We start from the raw sequence: 13,964 nt of genomic DNA on the forward strand, positions 1-13,964 counted from the left end.
TGACCCCTTATCTCTGATTTAATCACATCCCTGCATTAACATGTAAAGGTATTATGCCTAATGTGTTACATGGTAGTTTCTTTTCACTTAAAAGTATTGAGGCAGAAGGTAGATTGTCTGTCCCCCGCCCCGCCCCCGGGAAAGCAATTGGAGATTGGTTCTCTGTGGACGATACTCCAAGATGAGAATAGCAAGCCAATTGAGAGAGGAGGCTGGGCCCTGCCCAGATAGAAGATAAGAGACCACATATTTATCATTCTTGAAGTCAAGAAGACCTTCCCAACTAGAAAGGTCCTTGGAGATCAAAAAGGGAGGGGGCACCACCCCATAGTAAGGCCTACCCATAGGCCTCTTCGATAGAATCCATCATGGCTGAGAGATGTACTTGCACACATGGGAGGATCCTGAGATATTACCAAATACGGACTATGAACCAGGCAAATCAGAATGATTGGCCAAAGGAAACCCAGAAGAAATGCCCCATATAAGTGATTTAAACTACCAGGAGAGTGCGACTCTCTCTTTGAGTCTGCCCATGTGTCTGTCCACACATACTACACTCTTTTTTTCTCCTAATAAACACTTTACTTGTTTCACAACTTTCCATCTTTGTGGGAATTCTTTTCTGCAAAGCCAAAGGGCCAGGGCTTTGTCACTGACCACTTGTCTAGCGGCTAGGATTTGGTCCTCTCACTGCCGCGACCCAACCTCAACCTCTGGCCGGGAACTGAAACCCTGCTTCAAGCCACTGCAGGCCAAGGCCACCCAAGATCAGTATTACATCCGTTAGCTCTTTTATTTTTAATTATTCAAGGTAAAGAGGATTATTGTGTTCCAAAAACCTTAAACAGAAAATCTTTTTTTTTTTAATTTCAACAAAAATCATTGTTGAAAATGTTTCTAAAGTTCTGTTGGCCTCAGTAGGTACAATTTACTAAACACATTTTAACCTTACTTGGTGTTGAGCTGCTAGGCTTCATCTGTGATTTGTAGCACTGTGGTTGAAGAACAGGCCACAAACTAATCACAGAATATAATTCAGAAACTATAAGCAGAGTTTTTGTTAGTTTCATTCTTTAAAACTGAGCCCTACGTGTGAGCTCGTTTTCTTAAATTTTCTATCCCTACCTCCTCTGCTCAGACTAATATCCTGAAAAAAATTTTTTAGTTTATTTAAAGATTTCTTATAGTTGGAGTCCAGTATATCAATGTGTAGACAAGTTTCCCAATGTAGTAAATTTAAATATGGAAGAAAAAAAAATCTCACCTTACTTTGTTTCTTTCTCCTAATACACTGATAATAGTTTATATTATGACCAAAGAGGTCTAACTATCTTGAATTCCTCTTTGGGGAAACAACACTTTACCCAAAGGTATTTATTTTTATCACTTTCTGGGATGTTTTGGGGATTTCATGATTACATGCCTACCAAGTTCCTTTGTTTTAGATTCTTATTCCTGCTCAGCCTCTAATTGCTACCTATTCTATCTAATAACTGGCTTTCTGTTTTGATCCTAGTGCCTTACTAAAACTAAAGATATTTAGTCTTCACCTTGATATAGCGTCTAGGTATGTGCTGACCCCTGCGTAAGGAAAGGTAGTTGGATATATTAAGAAGGCTTTGGTTGGGACATGACACGCTATATGTGGTGGAGGGCATTTGGGGAGTTGAGGCTCATTTAGGAAGAGTTTTTACAGCCCTCCGCGGTTGTGTGTAGCCAATGCTCTGTCTGCCTCTAGCTTAGCGAAAACTTTCTCTGTCTACACTGTACTACGAAACATATCATTAGAGCATGTTGACTTTCAATGTTTCTTTTGCACAGAATGCTAGCCATGGTGGAAGCAGGGAGGGACACCTTTCTTTAGTCATTAGCAGGAGCATCTGGGGAGCCTGTATCACAATCTGCTCAGCAGAACAGTGGGAACAGTGGTGCCCATCACCCAATACTCTCCCCGTTTACCTATAAGCTGCCTCTCTATTGATTTGCTTCTGAAAATAAACTCTCTGACTTATTGGACTGAATTATTATCAGGCAGCCATGTAAAATCATTGTATCTTTTTTCTATCCTTGTCAATCTTTTATTTTTTTCATGACAAGCCAAATACATACTGGCAATCAGTAATTCTTATACTTCTCTTTACTGTGAGTCTTTGAAACTTGTTTATTGTCAACTTACTGTTTCCTTAATCTTCTTTTCATGCCTTTTTCTTTTCTATTTCATTTTTGCTCCATTTCCTAAAATGATCCTTGCATTTCAGTTTTTTTGGACTTCTCTTTTACTGATAATGCTTTGGTTTATTTTTTCCTTTCAGATATGCTTTACAGTAATAATCTTCACTTAGGGTTGTTTGTGTGTTATTTTCTTTGAAACCAAATTTCTTTTCCTGCCATTGATTTAACTAAATTTTTTCTGCAAACTTCAGATTAATTCTCATTTGGACTGTTATGCTATTCACTGTCTCTGAATTCAAAGTTGGAAGCCTCACATATGCAAATTCATTTATATTTGCTTTAATTATCAACTCTGTTTCCTTTAGTGAATATGTTCTGCTTTGCATTTAGATGTTGCTGGAAAATGAGGAGAGAGAATATGCAAAATAGGTTGGAGGGAAAGAAAGAATCATTTGGAATTTTATTTTTTATTTAAAAAAATCTAATTAAATCTGTATAACTTAAGAAAAGGAAAACTTGACTCTTTTGTGATCATGAAGGCGGACTGTTGAATCTCACAAATTAGGAAGCTCGGATGTTTCTTCTTTGTGGAGGCAACTCTGAGAGTGATCATTATAAAGGATGATGCAAAGGAAGTGAGGAGTTTTAATGGCCAGACCACAGGCAGCATATTCTGATTTTTAATAGTTAGCTTTTGTCTATGGTCATCTAAAGGTATTCTTAAAAAGATATCTGAAGAGTATATGAAAACTGTGATAAAATGAACATTGAGTGGACAATTTACTCTCAGATATATGTATAACCAAGGAATGCAGTGGGCTCTTGGCCACCAAAGACTCTGGCTGGTGCTATAGAAGATTACCCACTCCTTGGCATTTAGGTAACAAGGGTGTTGCAGAAGCAACGTGCCCTGGTTTTCTTCAGGTCCTGTGTAGTTTCTGTATACGTCTTTGTATGTCTTTCTTCAGTTCCTTACGTGTTGTCTTGAAGGCCAGTACTCTCCTTGAAAAATAACCGGCTAAGATTCCGGAGCATACAATACCTATCTGTATGACTTGTCAGGATAATGATGAGTGACTTTGAAATCCGTCTGCAGTGTCTCTACCCAATGTATCCTCATAAACGCTTTCACTTGGTTATTTAGAGAGAGCTATGTGGTAGGTGGAGGAAAATGTGAACTTGGGTTTTAAAGTAACTAATTTAAATTCCATTCCAGGGAAAATTGCACTGCTTAACTGAGTACTGAAAGAAGATACTGGGAACATATGTGCATTAGGTCACCTCCAGAGCGTAGCCAGATTTGGCAAGACCATTGACTTGGCGCAAGCGATGTAACTTTATACCGGGGTTGTACTTCGGGTTTTGAGTGACTTATGGTAGTCTGTTTTATGATGACTGATTCAGAGGATAGGGAACAATGAACTGACAGTGGTGAATGCCTTCGGGTGATGCTAAGAGTCTCCCAACCCAGAGCAGCCCAGTCTGTTAGTGGGAGGGTTTCTGGGAGGTCAGAAACTCAGGGCCTGATGTGGCTGTGCTGACACAGACGTCCTGTATGTCCCCCAGTACCCGCTGTATAGACCTCTATTTACATTCTTCCGGGAACCTGGAGCTGTACATAGTGATGTTGTATTTCATTAATCCCAAGGTTCATATTTTTCACAGTTTTACCTCTCTGAAATTGGAATCTGTTTTACGACTAATAGCATAATATAGTTTGTTAGTGGTTTTTCTTAGTGGTGCATAATATAATGGTGCATCTTACTAATTACTGAGTCTGTCTTATAGTTGATGAACTGGGTAATAATAATGATTTTGCTACTATTTACCAAGCTTCCCGTGTGCCAGGAGCCATTCGGAGGCCTGCATGTATTATCTCACTTAATCTGCACAATTCCTCAGGATTATAACTTTCTGGTAAATTCTGGTCTTTTATTTTTGGCTTTTCCTAATCTAAACTAATGGGCCAATAGCGTAGAAATGCAGACACGTAAGTTAGCACATTTCACCCCACATAAAAAATACAGATTCCTTATGTGTTTTTTTTTTTTTTTTTTTTGCGGTACGCGGGCCTCTCACTGCTGTGGCCTCTTCCGTTGCGGAGCACAGGCTCCGGACGCGCAGGCCCAGCGGCCACGGCCCACAGGCCCAGCCACTCCGCGGCACGCGGGATCCTCCCGGACCGGGGCACGAACCCGCGTCCCCTGCATCGGCAGGCGGACTCCCAACCATCTGCCCCACCAGGGAAGCCCACAGATTCCCTATGTTTTTAAATGGGATCAGGTGCGAAGGCAGAAGGCATCCGTGAAACAAGAGACCACAATCATGCTTATTTGGGAGGAAGATGGCAGGAGGGCCATGTGGGAAGGAAGAGTCTTTTCCGTACTCTGTCTCAGATCCTTCCCTGTGTGAATGCCTACAAATACCGTGACAGTCACGTGACAAGGTATCAAGGCCTCCTTTTCTCCTTCTTCCTTAGCTGCTTCCTCTTTTGTAGCTGATTGATCTTTCCAGCCTGTATTGGGGAGCGAGCATCCCTTTCTTTGTGGCGCTAATTTGGTAAGGGCGGCTGGCTGCAGTCAAACAATGGAAGAGTGGAAACTTCAAAGGCCACCCATTTTAATTTACGTCTCCCAGCTGGTCTTCAGTAATCCCCAGCAATCCTTCGTGTGAATGATCAGAGGGTGGGGGGGCCAGTGCGCCACCCAGGGCCGTGGAAGACCAGCCGTCTCATGTGTTTCTAAATTGAGCTGACAGATTAGAGTGCTGCCCTGCGTCATTGCAACTTGTATTTTGACAGAGTGACTTGCAAAGAGATATGGCCAATAGTCAGGAAAATAATCTTTGGCTGAGGGAGGCCAAACTTTGTCAGAACTGGAGAGAAATGTGACATTTTTTACATTCTTATTTCACTTGGGTCACCAGGCAAAGTGGTGAAAGGGGTAGTTTTTGCTCCTTGCTGGCGGTGCCTTGGTGCATAATAGGCCCTTAATAAATGAGTGAATAAATCTCTAATTCTGAAGGCCCCGGCTGCAACACTGTTCCAGACCTCGCCTTTCGCTTACCCCCTTCTCCCAATCTGTCCTGTATATAATTCCTTCGGGCCTGAGTTTTCTGCTAAGACAAACTACATTCTGCTGCTTTGTGAGAGCTGGTGAATGTGTACCAGAGAATAGCACATGTATTTCTCTTAGCTTGCTTTTCCTCGTTCTTAAAATGAAGCTAAAGTACTAATAGCTTGTTGGTGAGAGGCTGGAGAAGTAGACAAGATAAGATGAGAAGGCCTTCAAAGGGCACCACAGAAATGTCAGATGTCTCTCAGGCTACACATTTGGCTTTCGTAAAGGCTTTTCTGTGCTGGAAAACTGTGAGTTCAGTAGTATGATTTTCACACAGCCTCAGCAAGTGGTGGAGGAAAGCGTTGAGGTCATCCCTACCCAGGCCGCCCTCCTCCTGAGTCCCCCTGGCCTGCGTTCAGCCCTTCCTACATTTCCTTTCTGGCTCTTTTTCTTTGCTTTCTTTCTTTCTTTTTTTTTAATTGAAGTATATCCTTCCTGGCTCTTCAGAGAAAACAATTAAATCATGGTATTTTAGGTACTACTTTAATATTTTTAATACTTTTAATATCTTTAATACTACTGTGCCTTTTTTTCTCCTCTCCACAACATGGAGTGAGAAGAAGACACATTTTAGAGGTTTGTGAGTCTTTTTAAACCAAGAAAGAAATGTGGTGGGTATTTTCTACAATCTGTGTCAAAACCCTAGACCCCTATTCCTTTTACTTATTGGTGTTTACTTTGTAATAGCTACTATTATCAGATGTCACCACCTTTAACTTTTGAAAGTCAAAGGGGTCTGTGTAGGTATTAGGTTTATGCCAGTTTTCCTCAATCTAAGGAACCAGATTTTTAGGGTTTATAATTAAGTTGATATTCTCCCACTGTGTCCCATAAGGAATAAGAAGTTTGAGTTACACTCGTGACTCCAGATTCCAGGTACCTCCTCTGGCATCTGCTCTTCAGTGAGCCTTCACTGACCTGCCCCAGCTGAGCTAGTGACCCCTCTGCTGGGCACTAGTACAGTTCGAATGTTGTTAACTGACTAATACAGCTGTCTCCCCTGCTGGTCTCAGAGTCCTTGAGGGCAGTGTTCTGACCTTGTATCTTCTTATAGTTCCAGAACCTAGTCTGTGTAAGTCACTGTGACCTCCTACAACTATGACTTTGTTGTAGGAAGGAATGGAGATGGGGAGAGAGAGAAAAGTGAGAAGGAGAGGAGGATGTTAAGAGAACTTTTTTTTTTGGCTGTATGGTGATGATTGCCTTGGTTTATTTATACATTTTTTTATAATTTTATATTTTACATTTTTAAAATAAATTTATTTATTTATTTATTTATGGCTGCCTTGGGTCTTCGTTGCAGTGCGTGGGCTTCTCATTGCGGTGGCTTCTCTTGTTGTGGAGCACAGGCTCTAGGCACGTGGGCTTCAGTAGTTGTGGCTCGCGGGCTCTAGAGCGCGGGCTCAGTAGTTGTGGCGCATGGGCTTAGTTGCTCCACGGCATGTGGGATCTTCCCGGACCAGGGCTCAAACCCATGTCCTCTGCAATGGCAGGCAGATTCTTAACCACTGCACCATCTGGGAAGTTCTGCCTTGGTTTATTAACAATTCTATACAGAAGTCACAAAGGCTAACAAAGTCACTAATATTAAACAAACAGTTTTTGAACACAGTGTGTCAGACATGTCTGAGCCAGGAGGAAAAAAAGAATAATGTAGAAGTTCTACTCTCTTGGAAGTCAAGTATACAGAAATAGCTGTAATATCCTGTGCCGAGTGTGGGAGTGAGTATGTGGACAGCATGCAGGAACAAAGGCCAAGGGGTCTCCCTCCCCAGCCGGGTGAGACCGGAGACCTCCCAGGAGAGAAGACTTTTCAGAAGAGGCTGGGAAGAGACTGGAAGATTTGATCAGGACCAGATCCAAGCCCAGCAGTCAGCTTCTCTCCCTCGCCCGGGGCTTGTCTATCTTTTTAAAGCTCATGCTTCTATATTGCTTTCCTACTAAGTAGTCCCACTAACTAGCCAAGAAGAGTCTATCAGACTTTACTTTCAGCAATACATGTTATAGAAGAAAAGATGTATTTAATCTGCCTTTCAAATCCCCTCCTCTTCACATTCTGATGAACTCTGAATGGGACAAGGGGTCTTCCCTTACGAATCTCTGTAGGGCACTACTGAAGTGGTGCAGGGTGCATGCCGGTGTTTCATCATCACCAACTCAGGCGCCTGGTCAGGAGAGAGGCTGGGAAGAGTACCATTTATGTATTCATTATGTTGTTTAATTTAATATGGTACCAGAAGAAAGGACAAGTAATCACATCGTGTCCTTGCATTGAAGTCTCACCCATCTGTTGTGTATCTGTCTGTTTGTAAGAGTGGCTGGTGGAAGCGGGGAAGGACTGATTACCTCTTAGAGAAAGGGTTGGGGTGCGGGTGGGAATGAAGCCATGGTTTATTTTCTCTTTTACTGGCTTCTATATTTCTGAAAATAAAGGAGCACACCTTGAGAGATCACAAGAGAGACTGTCTAACCTCAGAGTCTAATTTCTCAGAGTCTAATTTCTTGCATCCTCTGGACTACATAACCAGAGTTGTGACTCTCTAGTCTGGTGTCCTTTCTTTCCTGGCTTCCGCTCACGTGGGTCATTGGGCAGTGTCCAGGGATTGGGTAGGCTTGGGAAGCCACAGAAGGATTGACCCACTGAGATGCTCCCTCATCTGTGGCCACTGCTTGCCAGAAACAGCTCCAGGCACTAGTCCCCAAAACACCCTGGTGCAGGCCCGTGCAGCTTGCAGATGAGTCATGCACACTTCACGTGCTCTAATGTGAAATATATGCTTCTGGGGTTTCAGTCCCTGAGATGTCAAGTGTGATCAGTATGACAAACCCTCGCCTGCCAAATTTTCTCCTGGAAAGAATATTCACCTTAATTTCTACATAGTGAGCATAACCTCAGCTCACACTTGAATTTATCTTTCGTTTGGGGATTACATTAAGCAGTGGGTTAGTGTTCAGTATTATCTTTCACGTGGAATATTTTTCTGCAGTTTTCTTTTCTCCGTTAACTTGATGGAAAATCAATTAACTTGATTTGAGGCACACACTGCTGTATTCAATTCAGCCTCAGTCAGGTGATACCACCTAGCATATTTCATTTAGGAATTTAGTACTGAAACTCAGAAAAATTACAGTGAGGAATACTGGCACTGCCCACGGGTAGATTTTTGCTCCAATTACATGGAAAGAGAATGGTGAAACTAGATTATCAGGTAAGAGAACATTTTTAGAAATTCGAGTTGAACAAAAGAATCTTTAAGTGTGCTCTGTGGAAAAAAGTTGAATTCATTGTGATTATAAACTTTTTGGATAAGAGCATGACTAAATGAAATTTTTAACAGAAAAGACTCTTATGTCAGAGCTATGGAAACCTACAACATTATTCTGTAATAAGTTAAATTTTATAATTTAAGAATATCATAGTAGTTCTGAGCCTCAGGATGTGGGAGGGAAGTTAAACAATGGAAATCATGTTCCAGGGCTTTATATTTTTATACATACTTGACGGACATCTATAGTAAGTGCTTTTTTCATCAGATGACTTATAAGGAGGTGAAATGCTAGGTAATATCCTCAGGGAAAGAACAATGGGCAAATTTGTGATTATCATTCCTGTTTTGCTTTCGATTATCAAGGACAACTGTTGAAGATATAATAAGTTCTGCTGTGAGTAAAGCCCTTAGAAAAATGAAAATATGGGTGGATTTTAGAAAGCAAACATTTTATCTAAAGGGGCTTCATTCTGTGAATCCTCATTTGCTAACATTTGGTAGTTTGACCTTGGAAAACGTGTAAAATAGGAAGCACAATTTTATGATTGCTGTTCCCTCAGTTATGACATTGGCCTTGATGTTGATTTTAGCCTTGGCAAGTCAATGCTGAGTATTCTATATGTCGAGTGTACACTATTTGTGACCACAGCTTGAAATGTGACAGACACTTTCAAAGTTGTGGGAACAGTACTTGAATGTACCAGGGTCTAGAAGGACACATGTCCAAGTATATTGTGATATGGGATGTGATAAAGTAGTTTACCTAAGTAAGATTGTTTTATTTATTACCTAGCTTGTACAGTAAAATACATTTGCAAAATCAATAATATTCATATAACATAAGGACAAAATTTTAATTTGTCCATTTAACAAGTGATATACATAGTTTAATTTGCTTTAAATTAGTTTTGTACACCCCCCCCAAAAAAAGCATTATTTATCAACACATAGATTTTTGTGTGTGTGTGTGGTATGAGGGCCTCTCACTGTTGTGGCCTCTCCCGTTGCGGAGCACAGGCTCCAGACACGCAGGCTCAGTGGCCATGGCTCACGGGCCCAGCCGCTCCGCAGCATGTGGGATCTTCCCGGACCGGGACACGAACCTGTGTCCCCTGCATCGGCAGGCGGACTCCCAACCACTGCGCCACCAGGGAAGCCCAACACATAGATTTTTAAATGAATGTTTTTGGTTTGGCCTTAGATAGCATCATGGTTTCATGACCTGATGTTTACCATTACTATCATTTACTTTTTAAAAACCAGTCAGATTAGATTTTATAATTTTCATGTTCTGTTTCTAAGTGACAAGGTAAGAGAGAAGGTTTGGGGTGACTGGGTGCAAGCACATTTCAAATAACACACTGCAGGTACTTCCCTGCTGGTGCAGTGGTTAAGAAACCGCCTGCCAATGCAGGGGACACGGGTCCGAGCCCCGGTCCAGGAAGATTCCACATGCTGCAGAGCAACTAAGCCCGTGCACCACAACTACTGAGTCTGCGCTCTAGAACCCATGAGCCAGAACTACTGAAGCCGCACTCCACAACAAGAGAAGCCACCACAAGAGAAGCCGGTGCACTGCAATGAAGAGTAGCCCCCCCTTGCTGCAACTAGAGAAAGCCTGCACGCAGCAATGAAGACCCAACGCAGGCAAAAATAAATAAATAAATTTATAAAAATAAATAAATAAATAAAATCATGAAGAGAAGTAAATCTAACACATGGCACATATTCTTTAAAATTTCTCTTTCTCTTTCCTGCTCCATCCCTATTATTTACTTATTTATGGCCACGTTGGGTCTTCATTGCTGCACGCAGGCTTCCTCTAGTTGCGGTGAACGGGGGCTACTCTTCGTTGTGGTGCACGGGCTTCTCATTGCGGTGGCTTCTCTTGTTGCGGAGCATGGGCTCTAGGGCACATGGGCTTCAGTAGTTGTGGCTCGTGGGCTCTGGAGCGCAGGCTCAGTAGTTGTGGCTCACGGGCTTAGTTGCTCCACGGCATGTGGGATCTTCCTGGACCAGGGCTCCAACCCGTGTCACCTGCACTGCCAGGTGGATTCTCAACCACTGCGCCACCAGGGAAGTCCCAAGGATCCTACATTTTATTTTGAAAATTGTTGTTCTCTTGCCTGTGAAGTTTCTTAGGTGACTGGTAATCCTGTCTCCCCCTTGTTTTTACAGGTGATCTGCAACTCTTTCACCATCTGTAATGCAGAGATGCAGGAAGTTGGTGTTGGCCTGTATCCTAGGTATGTGGATGGCATTTCATTTACTGGAAGAAGCAACTTTAATTCCCACCCACCTCCCCAACCTTTTAAAAGTAGTTAGAAAGGCTGTTACAAGCAGCTGCTTCAAGAGCCGCGCTTGAAACTTAATAATAAGTTACAAGAAAACGGAAAATATGAAGTTTAAAAAAAAAAAACAAAACGTTTTATATCCCCACATTATATGCTATGGTATTAACCAAGAGGTATACCACAGACCTAAATTCTTGTTCTCAGGAACTTTGGGGTAAAAAGTTGGGGATTGTGGGTGCCAATAAACCATCAGGCTGAGATTTTGTTATTCCCCGACCCTTCTGGGCCGATGCACATGATCGTTTCACCAGACCTGCTGTACTGCGCCAGTCGGGTTCATTTGGTCTTTCCGCTTAGCACACTCTGAGCCCCGTTGCTCCAGGAGGCGAGAACACTTTCAGGCTCTGGCCTTCTGAAGCGTTCTCTCCAGCTATCTCTGAGGTGATCTGAATCACTGAGCTACTAGACTGTCCTTCCACAAGCACTCCAGGGTCACTCCTAGTTTCATTTTGTTTTCATGCTATTAGGGTCCTGATACAAATAGGGTCTTTCTTACAATTAACTGTGAATCTGAGAATTCAGCTTCTTATTTCTCATGTGTTATCAACTACATGTCTATGCTATGGGTCCTCAAAAAGCAGTAACATAGACTAGTTCAGAGCATGGGCTCTGAGTTCAGACCACCCGGTTCAAATTCAGTCACCATTTACTAGTTATGTGTCCTTGGGGAAGTCATTTAACTTCCATGTGTCAGTTTCCTCATCATCAGTAAATGACCCTCAGAATGTTATGGTGATGGTTAAATTTGATAAACATGCTCAAGTGCTAAGAAAGTAGTTTCTACATAGTGATGCTTACTTACAGTTATTTCTAACTGTAAATGTGGTGGCAGCTTAAATCCATTCCCTCCCCAGATGGAAAAAAAAAATGTGCCTCCAAGGTAATAAAATGACTTGGCCACGGCCCAGAATGCATGAGGGTCTCGTTAGCGAGATAAACCTAGCATTGTGTTGCAGAGGAAGTACTCCTAATTATTCTTCAGTGTAGCTGTGCAAGTTCTTGTGAAGGTGGCAGTTCCTCCAAAGGAGCTTGACAAATGCGGTCCTGTGTGGGAAGCTCAGTGGTGTCTTGGCGGAGGTTTTAACTGCCGTATCCCATTATCTCAGAAATTATTCCTTTGCAGGTCAGTTTTTTTTCCCCATCTTCATGTTGGGTTGCCTTACTGGCTGGTATAATGAGACAACTACCTCCCCTCACCCACCCCCCAGAAGGACTCAGAATGTTTTTATTAACAAACTTCCCTAATGAGCTCCGTCTTGGGGAGCATTTCACTTCACAGGAAGTGGGCTAGAGGCCCCAGAGCACTCCATCCCTGGTACACTGTCAACCTTACCTGTCCCCCTGCCCCTAAGCTAAAGTGTTTTTTGCCCACAATAGTCGTTATGTTTAGATATTTGACTCCATCTACTGGGCCACGATGGTCTCTCCTTTTTTTTCTTTCCTGCAGTATGTCTTTGCTCAATCACAGCTGTGACCCCAACTGTTCAATTGTGTTCAACGGACCCCACCTCTTGCTGCGTGCAGTCCGAGACATTGAGGCCGGAGAGGAGGTAAGGAACCCGTGTTTCCCACTGGCTGGGCTCCTTTTCCATCAAAGACCCTCTCAGCAAGGGTCTGCCCTAAAGCCAGTTGTGCCTGAGGGGCAGCTTTTCATTGTCCTTCTGCCAAGGAGAAGATGTATAACACCTCTACCCAGCGACTCATTTATCCATCACCTCTCCCAGATTATAGATGAGCTAACGTTTTTTTTTTAATCACCATTTTTCTGGATGATGACAGTTCCTGTTGTATGTGTGTGGGGGAGAGGTGTGTGTGTGACAGAGTGTGTGTTTTGTGCGTATGACAGTTCAGCGGCCCCTCGCATCTCTGCAAGTGGTCATCTTTCCAGAGGCAGGGAGGGCAGCCCAGCTTGTGAATGAGATCCCAAGGGCTTACTGATTCCCAAGGTCCCTAATTGCATTTCAGAGGTGACTCGTTTTTACCTTCGTGTTAAGAAAGCAAACGAGTTTTACTCTTTCAGGTTGTCGTTGGACCTTTACAAACCTATCAACGTCAGCATCTCTGGGTAACTGTCCACGCAAAGATGTGAAGGGAATAGGGGACAGGAAGTGTGACCTCCAGCAATGAACTGGCCTTGGCCCTTCCAGTTTTACAGGCTGCCCAGCCAGCCTCTTTTGATGAGAGGAGCCTTCTCAGAAGTCCGAGGTCTCACAAGACAGCTGCAGGTGGGCTGCTCCAGGGCTGCTGAACCTGATCCTGACAGGGTTTACACAGTTACTACCCAGAATTCTGGGTTATAGATATTTACGCTTTTTAGAACCCAGTTTCCTTCTACCTTCCAATTTGCTAAAGTGGATATTTATTGCAAGGAAAACAGACCATCATAAGCTTTTATTGCACTTATGCAGCACTCAGCCAATAAAACCTAAACTCAGAGGTACCATATTTTATGTAGACAGGGATTTGGCTTTGATAAGACTCGGTCCAAACTGATTTTCAACTGAATAAGCTGTCTCTTATACAGCCACTTACTGAATTTCCAATTTTTAGGATCAGTGTAGTTGGTACACCGGGATACCTGTCAACAGTATATAGAATTTAGATTTTTTTCCTTGGGTCCTATGTGACCTCAAGGCAGGTAAGAAGGGGGGACCACTATCCAATTTCAACATTTTTGGGAGCTGAGGGATGGCTGCCTTTTGATAATGATGGTGGTGGTGGTGTTCTACTAAATTTAAAAAGAAAAGGTAACTTGACAAGCAAACAGAAAAACTATTGGAAACAGTTGGACTTTTCAGAAACAACAAAGAAATCTCTTTATATCTTTTTTCCTAGGCTTGGCTGCCAGTTCTTCTCCCGGGTTGTTTTTCATTTAGTTGAAAAAACACTGTCTTTTGGTGCTTAGTTCATGTCCTTCTCTTTCCATCTCTGGAGCAACAAGCAAATCCTTCCTCTTGCCTGACACGCAATATTCTGCTCCGCACCAGGCCTTGCAGACTCAGACATTTTTCCCTGTGGTACTTCTCAAAGCGGCTTCTCAGCAAAGA

General features: G+C 42.7%; 1 protein-coding gene across 3 annotated transcripts in view; it reads left to right on the plus strand.

Annotated features, from left to right (window-relative positions):
- The window catches only part of SMYD3 (SET and MYND domain containing 3), a 722,658-nt gene that overhangs the window by 548,030 nt on the left and 160,664 nt on the right, over positions 1-13,964 (plus strand). For 2 of the 3 annotated variants that reach the window (XM_060128412.1, XM_060128431.1), the window contains exons 6-7: positions 10,742-10,809; positions 12,365-12,467. The exons of the other annotated variant lie outside the window; for it this stretch is intronic. In XM_060128412.1, the coding sequence (XP_059984395.1) occupies positions 10,742-10,809; positions 12,365-12,467 (171 nt within the window). The remainder of the gene's footprint in view (positions 1-10,741; positions 10,810-12,364; positions 12,468-13,964) is intronic. 3 annotated transcript variants of the gene reach the window in all.

This window comes from Lagenorhynchus albirostris, chromosome 2, assembly GCF_949774975.1.
Source record: "Lagenorhynchus albirostris chromosome 2, mLagAlb1.1, whole genome shotgun sequence".
Classification (NCBI taxonomy): domain Eukaryota; kingdom Metazoa; phylum Chordata; class Mammalia; order Artiodactyla; family Delphinidae; genus Lagenorhynchus; species Lagenorhynchus albirostris.